The sequence below is a fragment of the Lissotriton vulgaris genome, chromosome 9, assembly GCF_964263255.1.
Source record: "Lissotriton vulgaris chromosome 9, aLisVul1.2, whole genome shotgun sequence".
In the NCBI taxonomy this organism is placed as follows: domain Eukaryota; kingdom Metazoa; phylum Chordata; class Amphibia; order Caudata; family Salamandridae; genus Lissotriton; species Lissotriton vulgaris.
Window position 1 is genome coordinate 1,102,412,831 of NC_141697.1, and position 13,412 is coordinate 1,102,426,242.

The window sequence follows — 13,412 nt, forward strand, 5'->3', positions numbered from 1 at the left end:
CCCATTCTATCTTCTCTATTGGGGTATCCCGCCATAATCTGATCCCTGGGGATGCTCTGCGTGATGGAGTCTCTCTGGTGTTGAAGCCTCCGAGTCCCTGCCCATTCTTGTTGAGTCTGCCACCATCCCTTCCATTGCCTGGGCTCTCTCCGGCTTGCCCACTCCCCGCTGTGCAATCCGAAGCAGGTCCCTGCTCTCGCAACCCGCTCTCTTCTCCATCTCACTTTTCTATCTGAGGATATCAGGGGCCCCCGGTTTCTTCCAGCTACTAATGATTTCCCGCTTTGCCAGAATAAATGCCATGTCCTGGAATCTGGATGTGGTTTTGGTCTTAGCAGAGTGTGCAAATAAATGGAGCAGTATGTGGGCCGTCATGAGCATTGTAGTATGTGATGTCATAAACAGTTAATGGTGAGGGAACAATTTATAGTTACCTGAGCCAACTATAACTGGTGTTTTTCATATTTTTGTTTAAAATGTTACCATAGCTGCAATGTTCCTGGCGCCAAGGTAATATAATTAGTAATATTTCCTCAACGCTGCATGATTTGTCACTGAAATGTCAGTTTTGAATATAAATTAGAAATTCAGCTTTTGTTCTCCAAACATCAGTTCATGAGATCTGATTATATTTACATTTTCCTTTACATTACATGCTTTTCAATTTTGGTATTAATGTAATAATTCAAGTAAGCAAAAACTTTTACTGTAGTATGGTCACCTGTATCCTCCTAGATGTGCTCTACAAATCTGCACAACATAACATGGTCGGTAAATATAATCCCATGCTGTGCCATACATGCAACTTGAACTTTTTCTGCTGTCAGAGGACACTTCAGACAGCAGGATGCTTAAAAGGCATTTATTTAACGGAATCAGGCATTCACAGTTGGATGCCTAGCCACAGAGGACACGCCACTACGGTATTATGTAGCAATGGGCCAGAGACTCTAAAAATGTCACGACGCATGCATGGAACAGCATGGGATTATACTTACCAACTTTCCTGGTTGGAGGCCCACTGTGGAGAAGAATTAAGATCAGTGCTTGTCGGACGGAAACCCACTGGGGTAAGACTACGCTTGATGGTGAGTCCCTTGCTCATTGCACCATCAGGATTCAAGCAAGCCGGGCCGAAGACGGCTGAAATGCCAGAAACCGGTCCTCGGAAGCATGTTTCCTTCCCAGTATAAGAATTGGCTTGGTAGTTTGGTCTGCCCTGTTCCCATGATGCACTGGGTCAAGGTCAGACTAATTTGCATATAGCCAAGTTCTGAGCTGGGATGGTGCAGTGAGCTAAAAAACGGTGATGGATCAAGCCCTGATCTTTGGACTGGCCCACTGTGGAGAAGAATAAGATCAGTGCTTGCCGGACGGAAACCCACTGGGGTAAGACTACGCTTGATGGTTTAAAAACTAGAGTCACCAGCATGCAATTCGCATTACGTCACTTGTAAGCCTAAACATGTATAAATAACGCATGTGTGATGGTGCTCGCAAACAGTTCAGCTGAAAGCAGTTGTTCCTCTGACGAAGGAGCTCCCTGGCTCTGAAACGCGTTAGGATCTTATAGACATCCAACTGTGAACGCTGGATTTAGTTAAATAAATGCCTTTGAAGCATCCTTCTGTCGGTAGTGCCCTCGATCCAGGGCAAACTTTGGATGGGATATTGTGCAGCAGCCTGGCCGCAGAGGACATGCCACTACGGTATTTTGCAGCTTGGGGGCAGAGACTCGAAAAATTTCAAATTACATGGATGGCACAGCATGGGATTATACTACCGACTTTCCTGGTTGGAGGCCCATTGTGGAGAAGTTTTTGAATTAAGATCAGTGCTTGTCAGACTGAAACCCACTGGGGTAAGACTACGCCTGATGGTTTAAAGACTACAGTCACCAGCATGCATTACGTCACTTGTAAGCCTAAACAGGTATAAATAATGCATGTGTGATAGTGCTCGCAAGCAGTTCAGCTGACAACAGTTTTTCCTCTGAGGAAGAAGCCTCCCAGCTCTGAAACGCGTTAGGATCTTATTGACAAATAAATGCCTTTTAAGCATCCTGCTGTAGGAAGTGTCCTCGCCTCAGTGCAAACTTTGGATGTATATATACATATACATATATATATATATATATATATATATATATATATATATATATATATATATATATATATATATATATATATATATATATATATATATAAATATTATTTTTTTGCGTTTAAATATGTCAATTTTTCGGGAGAAAAAACACTAGAGTTAGTAAAATAATTTTCTGTTGATGTGCAGGAGTATAATTTCTTTCTATTTTCAAGGGAGTTTTGTGTGACTCTAATAAAATACTTAACTGTGGATCAAATGTTGCACGTTAACATTTGTCGAAATATATATATTTGATTGGCTTTGTTTACTGGTAGCATTTCACATTTTGCTAGTTGCATCTATTAGGAACTTGTGGGCCAAGGAAATTAGAAAGCAGTACATTAAATAAATTCAGATACTAGATCCATTGGAAGACACTGAACATTTCAGACACAATGAACAGAAGGTAGGCGTGTTACTCTTTGCACCTCCACTGAATAATTTACACCTGTGTTTATTATAGACTTGACTTTCTAATTCACTGTTGAAATGAAGTTTGGAAAAAAGATACATAGTTCAAATTACAGTTAAACAATAGTTTTTTTGTTATAAATTAGGGAAGCTGGGGTAGTATTTCTTACTATTTCTGCTCAGTGAAGTTGACTTCTATTTCGCGCTAATTCAAACCAATTGGCGTGTTTTCACAGGGGAAACACACATATGTTTTTGAATTAACACTGGTGCCTGAGGTCATAAACCACACAATGTTTGTCACCCGCTGACGAGCTTTTGCTAAAGGTGGCACTTCATCAAGCAATGGTTCGCCTTTCGGGATAGCAGCAAAGAATATAGAACTAGCAAACCCACATTGTTTTCGACAAACTTTACTTCTATAAACTTACATAAACTGATTTCATTTACCTTGGACATATGAGCTTAAACATTTTCCCAGTGTTTATTTATTTATTTATTTAAAGATTTGTAAAGCGCCTGGTGACCCGGAGGCGTCCCCGCGCTGTGAGAGCTTGAAGTTGGCCAAGAGGGGAGAAAAAACTTATTTAGGGAAAAGCAGAGTTTTGAGCTGCTTGCGAAAACGCAAGTAGCAGGGTTCCAACCGCACACTGCGGGGGAGCGAATTCCAGCGTGTAGCTGCCTTTACGGAGAAGCGACGGCCTCCAGTACGTACCCTCCTGAACTTGGGGACATTTGCCAGTCGCTCATTGTTCGAGCGCAAAGATCTCGAGGCTTTGTACGGGGTACAGTGTATATCACATTCCTCATTTATAATAACATGCATATACATGTTCAAATACATAGTGAAACAGAGAACTAGTATAGGGCAGGCAACTGCCTTTCCTATCCCCTTTGCCCTCTGACCAGTAAGAGATTCAACATTGAGATTTTCTTTACTCTCTTGGTTGGTGACCCTAAAGGAACAACATAGCCATTTTGACTTGGACACTTCATTGGACACTTTGACTGACAAGTTGAGACATTTGAAAAACACCAATAAGTGTTTCTCGACCCTTCCCAACCCTAATAGAGATGCCTACCATATGCAGAGTACTTTTCTTATTTGACAAAGGAGACGGACTGGGTCCCACAGCACCACTGCTTCCCCCTTTCACCCCTATAGCGGACCAGAGGATGTAGCTAGCACATACCATTTCATCTCCATGGACCTGCTGGTTATTGTGAACAGAGGTGTATCCATTCTCATTGGTTTATTTGATGCATGCCTGTCATCTTAAGTTCTTTTTTACTTTCCAAAAGGCCCTTAGACACGTGAACAATAAAATGATTGCCTGCATGCATCACATTCCAGACAAAATTGCAGACCTCTATGTATCAAAATCAGTGTTAGTACCACTGTGGTATCACAATGGATTATGCAAACATGAGTTTCCCTCAATCTCTTGTAATACAACAATCCTATTTTCATATATTAAATAAAGCAGCTAACTGACACTGCATCTGGTTGTCTGAGAGACCAAAAAAAATAATGCACCAACCCTCCATGGCAGGAGAAGTATGGCCAGCAACTGTTCACCCACCACCTGGAACCCCTGCAGTACAGTAATTGATCATTGTACAGGTTGAAGACCTTGACACTCTTTCCTGTGATCCATGAGAAGTGTGTGGTAGATCCTGAAGCTTACTCTTTCAGATAATAGGGATCACAAAGATAGACTCATGTTTGCTGTACCATCCAAAATGTAACTCGCAATAGTGGTCACATCAATGGCTGACCTATCATCATTGTTATCCTAAAGATTTATATTTTGCAGTGGGACATATGGAGAGTGTTAGAAATTGGGTTTCTGGTTGGCAGAGGTATACCCCCTGTCCAAGCAGGAACCACAATCCTAGTCAGGGTAAGTCAGATACCCACCATAAATCAACCTGTGCTCACTCTCTGGGAGCTTGCCACAGACCAGGCAGGCTTAACTTAAGAGACAATGTTTAAGGTATTTGTGCATCACTCCAAACACTAACACAGTAAAAACACCACAAAAAGACCACACCAGTTTAGAACAATAGATTGATATTTTATTTTAAAAATAAGACCAAAACAACAAGAATCTAGTAAGTATAAGTCAAGATATGAATTTGCTAAGAATAAAAGTGAAACTTGCGCTTAGAAGCAATAAGTGTCTGTGGGGGTGATCTAGTCATGTTGGACTGGGACAAAGTCAAGAGCTCAGGCTGACTGTGATGAAGCATGGGTCGGATACAAGACCCACACAGGGCCTGCTGAGCAAATCCTTAAACCTGGTCGCAAATATGAAATGCTGGGTTCAGCCTACCGATGCATTGGTGTAGATCCGGCAGCCGAGGAGATTTGTTGATTTTCTCAATGCAATAATGGCAATACGCTGGTCCCGAAGATGAAGCACTGGTTCCGCTATTCACTGGTTCTGAGTAATAATATACCCCTGGTTTCTCCCTGAGGGAATTTGTTGATAGTCTCTCCTGCAGAGGTGGCAATGCGGTAGTTCCAATGCGTCGGTTCCGATGGTGATGCACTGGTTCCAAGTGCGATGCAACGGTCCTGTTCCTGCAACAGCGTCAATGCTTTGATTCTGCCTGATGCAGGAGAAGAATCTTCGGTTCCACTAGAGCAAGACCTGGATCCACTTCCAATGGACCAGGCACAAGAACACGGTTAACGACTTTGATGCCCCTGAGTATTTAAAGAACAGGAGGCTAGCTGGCTAACCCTTGGAGTCACTCTGTGTCAAGTGATGAAGGTCCAGTCAGACAGAGCAGCAGGCAACAGGGCAACACAGCAAGGCAGCAGTGTTCCAGAGCAGCTGCCTAGCAGAGTGGCAGTCCTTAGCACAACAGTTCTGTTTCTTGGCAAGTTGTGTTCAGGTCCAGAAGTGAACTGAATTGGTAGGGTCAGAGGTCCAGTACGTATACCAGTTGTGCCTTTGAAGTGGGTTTGACTTCAATGAAGGGACTTTGAGGTGCCTACAGGTCCTTTCTTCCTGCTCTTGGTCCAGATTCACTACCAGGGTGTATGCAGCCCTTTGAGTGAGGACAGAGCATAGACTATTAAGGTGTGTCAACTCCTCCCTCCCATCTTACCCAAGATGGCCCATCAGCATGTGGATGGCCACACAGTCACATCTAAACTCCCCTTGTTTATGACTGTCTAGGGAGAATACACAAAGTGCAACTGTAACCCACCACAGACATGTATAGGAGACAGGCCGCAGGCACACAGGGTAAAGAGCAGATAAATGCCATCTTTATAAAAGTGATCCAAAAGGCATGCATTTTTCGCGGCACCCTCTTGCACTGCTTTTAGATGTCTGTCCCTGTCTTTTTCAGTGAAGAGACCGAAATGCATTGGGTGGAATTGTGTGCGGTTCTGGAGTATGAACTATTTACCTACATGCTTAAGTTGAAGCCCGGATGGGCACGCTTCAGGCAGTTGAATATTACGTAATAAAATACCTATGAGAAGTGCACTGTCCTCGCAGTGGTCTTGAGTGTCTTCGAGTGATTACATTAAATGTTTGGATGAATAATGTATTAACTGTTTAACATGGAGAATGATATATTGGCTAAATGATTAGGGGACAATCCCTTACTTTAAGCAGTGCGACGGGGTGGCGCGAAAAGGACGTGCCTTTTGGATGACTTTAAGTATCTGACTGGGATAGTTCACGACACGCACGCATCTATTTTGAGACAAAGTAAAATTGAAAATTAAAGATAAGGAAAGGAGTGCATCTTACTTCATAGAAATCTTTCTAAAAGTGGCATTGTTAAAATTGCAATGATACATTTGACTTTACCATTAAAGAGACGTTATCATTACAAGTCCATAGGTATTTAATAGGACAGCCCTACCTCTTTCCAATTGGGAATTACACGTGTTAGATCTAACAAAGAATCCCCAATGTTAACCTATCGGAGGGTATGCCTCACAGTAGTGAGGCATGTTCTCCCATAGGAGTGTAAGGCTTGGCAAAGGGTTTTACATGCCAAGTCAACATGGCAATGTAAACTGCACACATAGGCTCTGCAGTGGCAATCCTGGGACATGGGTAAGGGGCTTCTTAAGTGGGTGGTTTAATCAGTGCTCCAGACCTACTAGTATCATTTCATTTACAGGCACTGGCACATGTAGTGCACTTTACTAGAGACTTATAAGTACATTAAATATGCCAATTGGGTCCGAGCCAATGTTACCATGTTTAGAGGGGAGAGCACATGCACTTTAGCACTGCTAAAGTGATCATAGGTCCAAAAAAGAGGAGAAACGCAAAATGTTTGGGGTTACCCTTCAGAGAGGGCCATTTTCCCCCAGAGAGTAAGACTACAATTTAAAAAAGCACCTTAACTCATCATACTCAGAAGGGTATCTTGGTGACAATACTTTATTATTATTATTATTATATTATTATATAGCGCCAGATTCGACCCCCGAAGGGGTATCTCCGCGCTTGCCTTGGGAACCCGTCCTGGCTTTTCCCTGTGAGATAGCCCCTACAGGGCATCTCCAAGGTGAAAACCAGGCATCCCGCCGCGGGGGGGCCGTTGTGGAGATTAAGCAAGCTTAATGCCCAGAGTTGCAGAGTGTGAACCCATGATTAGGTCAGGCACCGAAGCGAGAATTATCGAGTCCATGGACATTTGAGCTCAAGACCCTGCCGCGTCGGGAATTGAACCCTGGTCCCGGGTCTGACCTCTGCTTCAGGGTCTGCCTGCTCTAACCAGTGAGCCACACTTCTATCTAAAGAACACCTAGAAGACTAGAGATGGGATTTCCCTACAACCGGACATACCAAATACAACAGGAGAGAGAGTGTGCAGAAACATCTTTTTAACCCTATTGATTTAGCCACATGGGAGACTGGATTCCCACCAACCACTTTAAGCCATATAAAGTTGAATCTTTTAACATATTCTCCTATGGAGAAATCACATAGGACCACATGTCTCAGAACAGCATTTTCAGGTATCTGACTCCTGGTACAACATAAGCATCAATTAGCAATGCCCAAGACACAAATTGAACTAATTTATACCCTCTCGTAGTTAATATCACTTTAAGCCTGCTCATGCTCTGCCTCTGCGTCACACACCCTACCAGACAAGTTCTCTTTTGCATTGCACTAAGCTATACCATGGCCCCAAATAAGACCAACTCACAATCTGGCAACTCCTGTCATTTAGCTTAAATCAATCCCCACTACCCAAAGGACACATACAGAGAGATGCACATTCATTGACAGGTAATTTAGATACAGTTTCCCAAAAAAACATTCCCACTCGTGGAATGGAGGAATAGCCACTTACCAAAGCAGTTAAAGACAAGCTACTCCAGAATCGTGAATAGTAATCATACAACAATTATGAAAGCATGTGTCCATTGCCTTTATCACTCATAACCACAAACAGTATCCTCAATATGTGTAACAGGAAACGGTTTCCTAATAAATTCATCTATTTTTACCACATTGGGCAGTCATCAGTCATTTTGTGGAACATACCTGATTGAGATCAGTCCCACATTTTGTTAATATCTGAGGCTCATTCCAATTACACTTCACTTACTCAACAATGAGTAACCAGATAGATAGATACCACATAGATAATCAGGAAAGACAGATTAACATGCATACTACGTGCATCCTTTTGGCCATTTACTACTTCACATGGAGGAATTAGAGGTGAGCAGGTGGTAAGCAGGAGGTGACCCGACTAATCATTCTTTTTAGGAAAGATCTGGGGTCACTTATTCTAGACACTACACTTTTGGTGGCTTAAAAGGCATTGCTTCAGGGTTAAACTATCTCCAAGATATTGGCAAAGAGGATAATTGTTATTCAGAGGGTTGGCAAATTGGAAGAGGTGACCATTAAGATAGATGATTTTCGGACTCCCCTATTCTAAATTATAGCATGGTTTTGTGGTTATAAGGGGTTTGTAAAGAGTACATGGTGCTGCCAAGGCATGCTATTTGATATGTTAGTGAGACATCTGTGAGATTGGCCATATAACTGGCAAACTGGATTATCCTCGATCTCAGTGGCCTCTTGGCCAAGTTGTATAAGAGGACTGCCAGCAGGTTTGTTAAACCCATTTTTAGTCTGTTTATGCTTCCAAGACAATACACTTACTCACCAGATGCAATTCAAATGGCTACAGTATTAGTAATACATAAGACCAGGAAACCATTTGTTCACTGTGGCTCATAAATATATATATCTCTGCTTAACATAAAATTGAAACTCCTCACCAACATTCAGGCAAACTGTCTGTACGAGGCCATGGAATCTGCTGTCCATCTTCATCAATTCTCTTTTATGCTTCATAGATCCACAAGGCTTATTTATGTCATTTACCCTGGTATCTGGAAGATACTTACAGGCTTGCGGAATCAGCAGGGATTCTTTCTTTCAATACCATTGAAAGGCCATTTATGTTCTTAGTTGTCAAGAATACTGGTTTGGGAATGGGCTTCCTATGATGGGGCGTTGTCCCAGCACTTGATTTGAAAAGTGGAACAAGTCAAGGTTATCCTTTGCCCCGCTACTCTGTACATTGTACACTGTAGACACAGACCTGCTGGGTTACTTGGATGCTCAGTTTAGGGGATTCAGAAAAGGCAGTGTATCTTTATTCGTAGATGAGCTTCATCTGTACAAGGCTGATTCAAACATTTCTGTGGGGAGACATTTGGAGGTATTTTGAGCTTCTACTCTGCCTTTAAGATTAATTGGAAGCTGTGCTCTCCCTTTACTTGAGTGGTGTCCTTCAGCTGGTGTGATGTGTCCATCTGTGCCACTAGTGAGGTCCCCCAATACCTGGGCTTCATCTTTCGTATGGAAAGAAATTCGGTGCCTGAGCTTGCCAGTTTTAAGAAGGATGTTTTCAATTTTTTAGCTGGCTAGAAAAAACTAGATGCAAGCATTGCCCTAATTAAGTTTATAAATATCCTAATTTTCATTGCTAGTTGACTTGCTGAACTCAAAGCAGTACTTTCTACCCTGTTATAAGATGGGTGCACTTAATGGATATTGTTGGTGGCGATATGCAGTGTAGTGTATAATGAGGTTAGTGTTATTCCAGACATAATGAAGTATCAATGGGCATCACACCAACTACCCCTGAATGACTTAGCATTTTCATTGCAGCTGTAGATGTCTTTTGTGACTGATAGAGATGCCATGGGGAAGAGAGGATATCCCAGAATTATTTTAATGAGGAGAGAGTGCCAGCTCAGTTTATCCCATGTGCTAGTTAGTTAGGAATGTCCCGTAGGGATGCCGCAGTTGGATGAAAAAGGGCTGATTATTCTAGAGATTATATTGTGGAACTCTGTAATATGAAATCATCAACAGACTTTGATTAGATTTTATAGGTGAGATCATATTGAAATTTCAAAGGTGGAAGATGTATGGGTGGACATCGCATGACATCTGTCACAGTCCTTCATTAGCAGTTCTCCCTAGCCCACTTACAACAGCTTATATATATCCAACTGAAACATTCCTTATACAAGTATGCTGACTAGCTTTATATAAAACAAAACTCCTCCCCATTGGACCATCACGTATTACCAATACCACTTTTAAAAAGGACATTTCTGCTATATATGATACATAGGTTGATGATACACCTGGTACACTAGCTATGTTACAAGATAACGGATAGACTGATGAGGGCCAAATGGCCACCGCGAAATGTGATCAAGGAAAATTGTGCCCATACAATTGTGGCTACACAATCTGGTTTTAGCAACAAAACAACACACAATTGTGGGGTAGTCATACATCCCCTAAAATAGATACCTGGGGCATAGTTCCCAAGGACTGTAATGGCCTATTCCTCCACTTTGTATTCCCCCAAGGCACTGTGGTTTAACTCGTTAACCGCGGCGGTAATTCCGCCGCGGTGCGGGCGTTTTTGTGCGCGGGTGGAATGCCGTCGGCCAATGGCCGACGGCAGCACTGGGGAGGTAACGTTGGCCGACGGCAGCGCTTAAGGGGTTAACAGATGAATCTGCAAATGGTTATGCAGCTCCTTCTGTATTAATGATAGCACTGCTGCTCATGTAGCACCAGTGCTGCTATGAGAGGGTGTTTCCTCATTTGCTTGGAGGCATGGAAAGATGTACTATGGCGCCTACTGGGGCAGCGCAATCATTGTATAATACAGGCCCGGGTGTACAGATATTGAACTGTTGTATGATGGTAGAGAAAGTGGTTTATGCCAGCCGTGGATGTCATTTATTACAGACTAAAATGTAATATTCAAAGATGTTACTTCTATAACGAAATATGATAATGTTTCTTTCAAATGAACTTCGAGTAAATGACTGAATTCGGAGCCCATTTATCAATTAGAGCAGTTTTAAAACCCTTGTTTGGTGTGTTTACTTGTTAAATTGTCATTAGTGATAGTAAAGATTTTTAGGAGACATCATTTTAGCAGAATGTTTATTTCTGTCACGTGATCTGTTGTTTACTTAGAAGGTCAAATAATTTAACTTTCAGTTTATATTTAAATAAGTAGTCAAACAGAAATAGGTTGACAAATGTGAGCTATGAAGGAAACAAAAACAAAAATTGAATACATGAAAAAAAATTAATAATAGCGTTCCTATTTTCACAGGGGCAAGAGGAAAAACCCAAATACAAGGAGTTAATGGCAAACCTCAAAGAAGACAAAGACAACAAGATAGATTTTGAAGATTTTATGATCCTTTTACTAAGTTTTACTCTTTTATCTGATCTGTTTTTTGATCTTAAAAAAGTGAAAAATACTAAATAAGTTCATGCAGACATTACATGCGTATATGTTTATGTGTAAAATATCCTGTAATTTACTGCATTCCGGAAAATATACATTGAGATCTGTCACACAACAGAAGAGAATTTCTTCTAGTATGTAAAACTGACTAATTTATAAGAAGTATATTGCACTTCCTGAGTATATTATCAAATTTGTGGTCTCGATTTACCAACACAATTGTGATTCATAATTGGCAACAATACGGATTCGCAGTTTATGAATTACAAAGTCATATGTACGATGTATCTCCATTGCCAGCTTGCAATACTTTAGAAATCTTACTTAATATTGTTATTCTCTAAATGCGATTCTCAAGGTTTCGAAATTGAACTCATTGGTCTCGTATTGCAAGAGGCTTTAAATGGGAATGATCTAACCAGGAAATCCTTCTCATGTAGCACACTGCTGACCTAGTAAGCGTAGAGAAAATGTACGCTGTGCTGGTGAGAGCCATTACACAACTGGCAAGTCAAAATAAGCACAAACAAATTAGACACATAAAGCAGACAGCAGAAACAAACGTTTCCGGATGTTGTGTGGGAAATGTTTTCTAAGGAGTATCTTTGAAACACTGATGAGTTGTTTGGCAAACAGTTCCTCTGTTCTGAGACCACCAAAAGGGAAATCTGTCAAGGTATGCAGAAAAACAAACAGCGTGTGCATAATACCCAGTGCAGCACTGAGGCGATAAGGAAGCCCTGGTTTAACCCTGGTGCAAAAAGAAAAGAGGAAAGAATGAATAAAGAAATAAGAAGAGAGAGGAAAGAGGAAAGAAGCTGACACGACTCAGGGAGGGTCCTCCAACAAACCACATCCAACCCTAGTTGCAAGGCCCCCTAAAACCATTTACCAGTTTTGCTCTGTGGGTCACCTGTCAGAGCGCAAACCTGTGTCTCATTTACTTCCCAAATTAGTGACAACTTCTTGGATCTGGAGTGGTGTAGTCCCTAGAGGACTTTGGTGCTCCCAGATAGACCTATCTTCATTAAATCTCATACATTAGAGTGAAGCTGTGAATATTCTCAATAAAAATGACAGATGAGGGCTTAAGTTTAAAACTTTATTCGAATAATATAAGTACAGAAATACATAAACTGGACCATCCATCAATTAAACAAAAAGGCATATATATCATAAAATCCAAGAAGATCTCAGTAAACTTCTTCAGAAAATCCAGCATAGATTTGACTTCTAAGAAAGGGAAAAGGTGAGAGCTCACAAGCAGAATAAACAGCTCTTTTTACAGAAATTTAGACAAAGGATTTCATACATTGATCCACCAATATATGATGCTGAGGGTATCCACCAATGGGAAACGAGCAAGAAGAAACATTTGACTACAGAATACATTTGAACGTTCTCTCACAATTCTACTATATTAGATTCAGATGTTCGCAAGTTCTTACCGGTGACATGACTTGATACATAGTGTCTTTTAGGTCTGGGGCGCTAGGTTTTGTTCTTTATTAGATACATTGTGTTCAATGCGACAAGGAAAATCGCAGTCTTTCAGTGTAAAGTCCACAATTTTTTTATTACAGTGATAAACAACAGCAACAATTATCACATGATACATTAAGATGTCACATACAAAATGGAAGAAAGAAAATGTGATTGTTATTGTGAGATTGTTTTTTTTTTGCATTAGGCACACAAATAAAAACAGATCCAACAACCATAGTCCCAGAAGGCAAATGATGAGGAGAGGCTATAAACCCCCATTCAACATACACAACAGATGGTAAACAAAGAATCCAGGTCTTCCTTATGAAATACAGATTAAATGGCTTATAGGAATTGGAGTTCTATGTAACACCTGCAAGTAATTGATACTAGTTTGGTAATGTTGCCAATTATGCCTAACTTCTTCCAATTGTTTAAATATCATGCATGCTTGTTCTATAATGTGATAGGAATATCTTTGTCATTAATGAATGACAGGGATTCCTATGATATTGTAGAACAACCATGCATGATATTCAAACATTTGTAAGAAACTATGCAAGATTGGT

The 13,412-nt window shown here is 41.1% G+C and overlaps 1 protein-coding gene across 1 annotated transcript in view; it reads left to right on the forward strand.

The window, feature by feature from the left end:
• Nucleotides 1-11,472, forward strand: part of SNTN (sentan, cilia apical structure protein) — a 36,479-nt gene extending 25,007 nt beyond the window's left edge. The window contains exon 4 of the mRNA XM_086939083.1: nt 11,221-11,472. Within this exon, the coding sequence (XP_086795209.1) occupies nt 11,221-11,379 (159 nt within the window). The 3' untranslated portion in view covers nt 11,380-11,472. The remainder of the gene's footprint in view (nt 1-11,220) is intronic.
• Nucleotides 11,473-13,412: the final 1,940 nt, after the last annotated feature.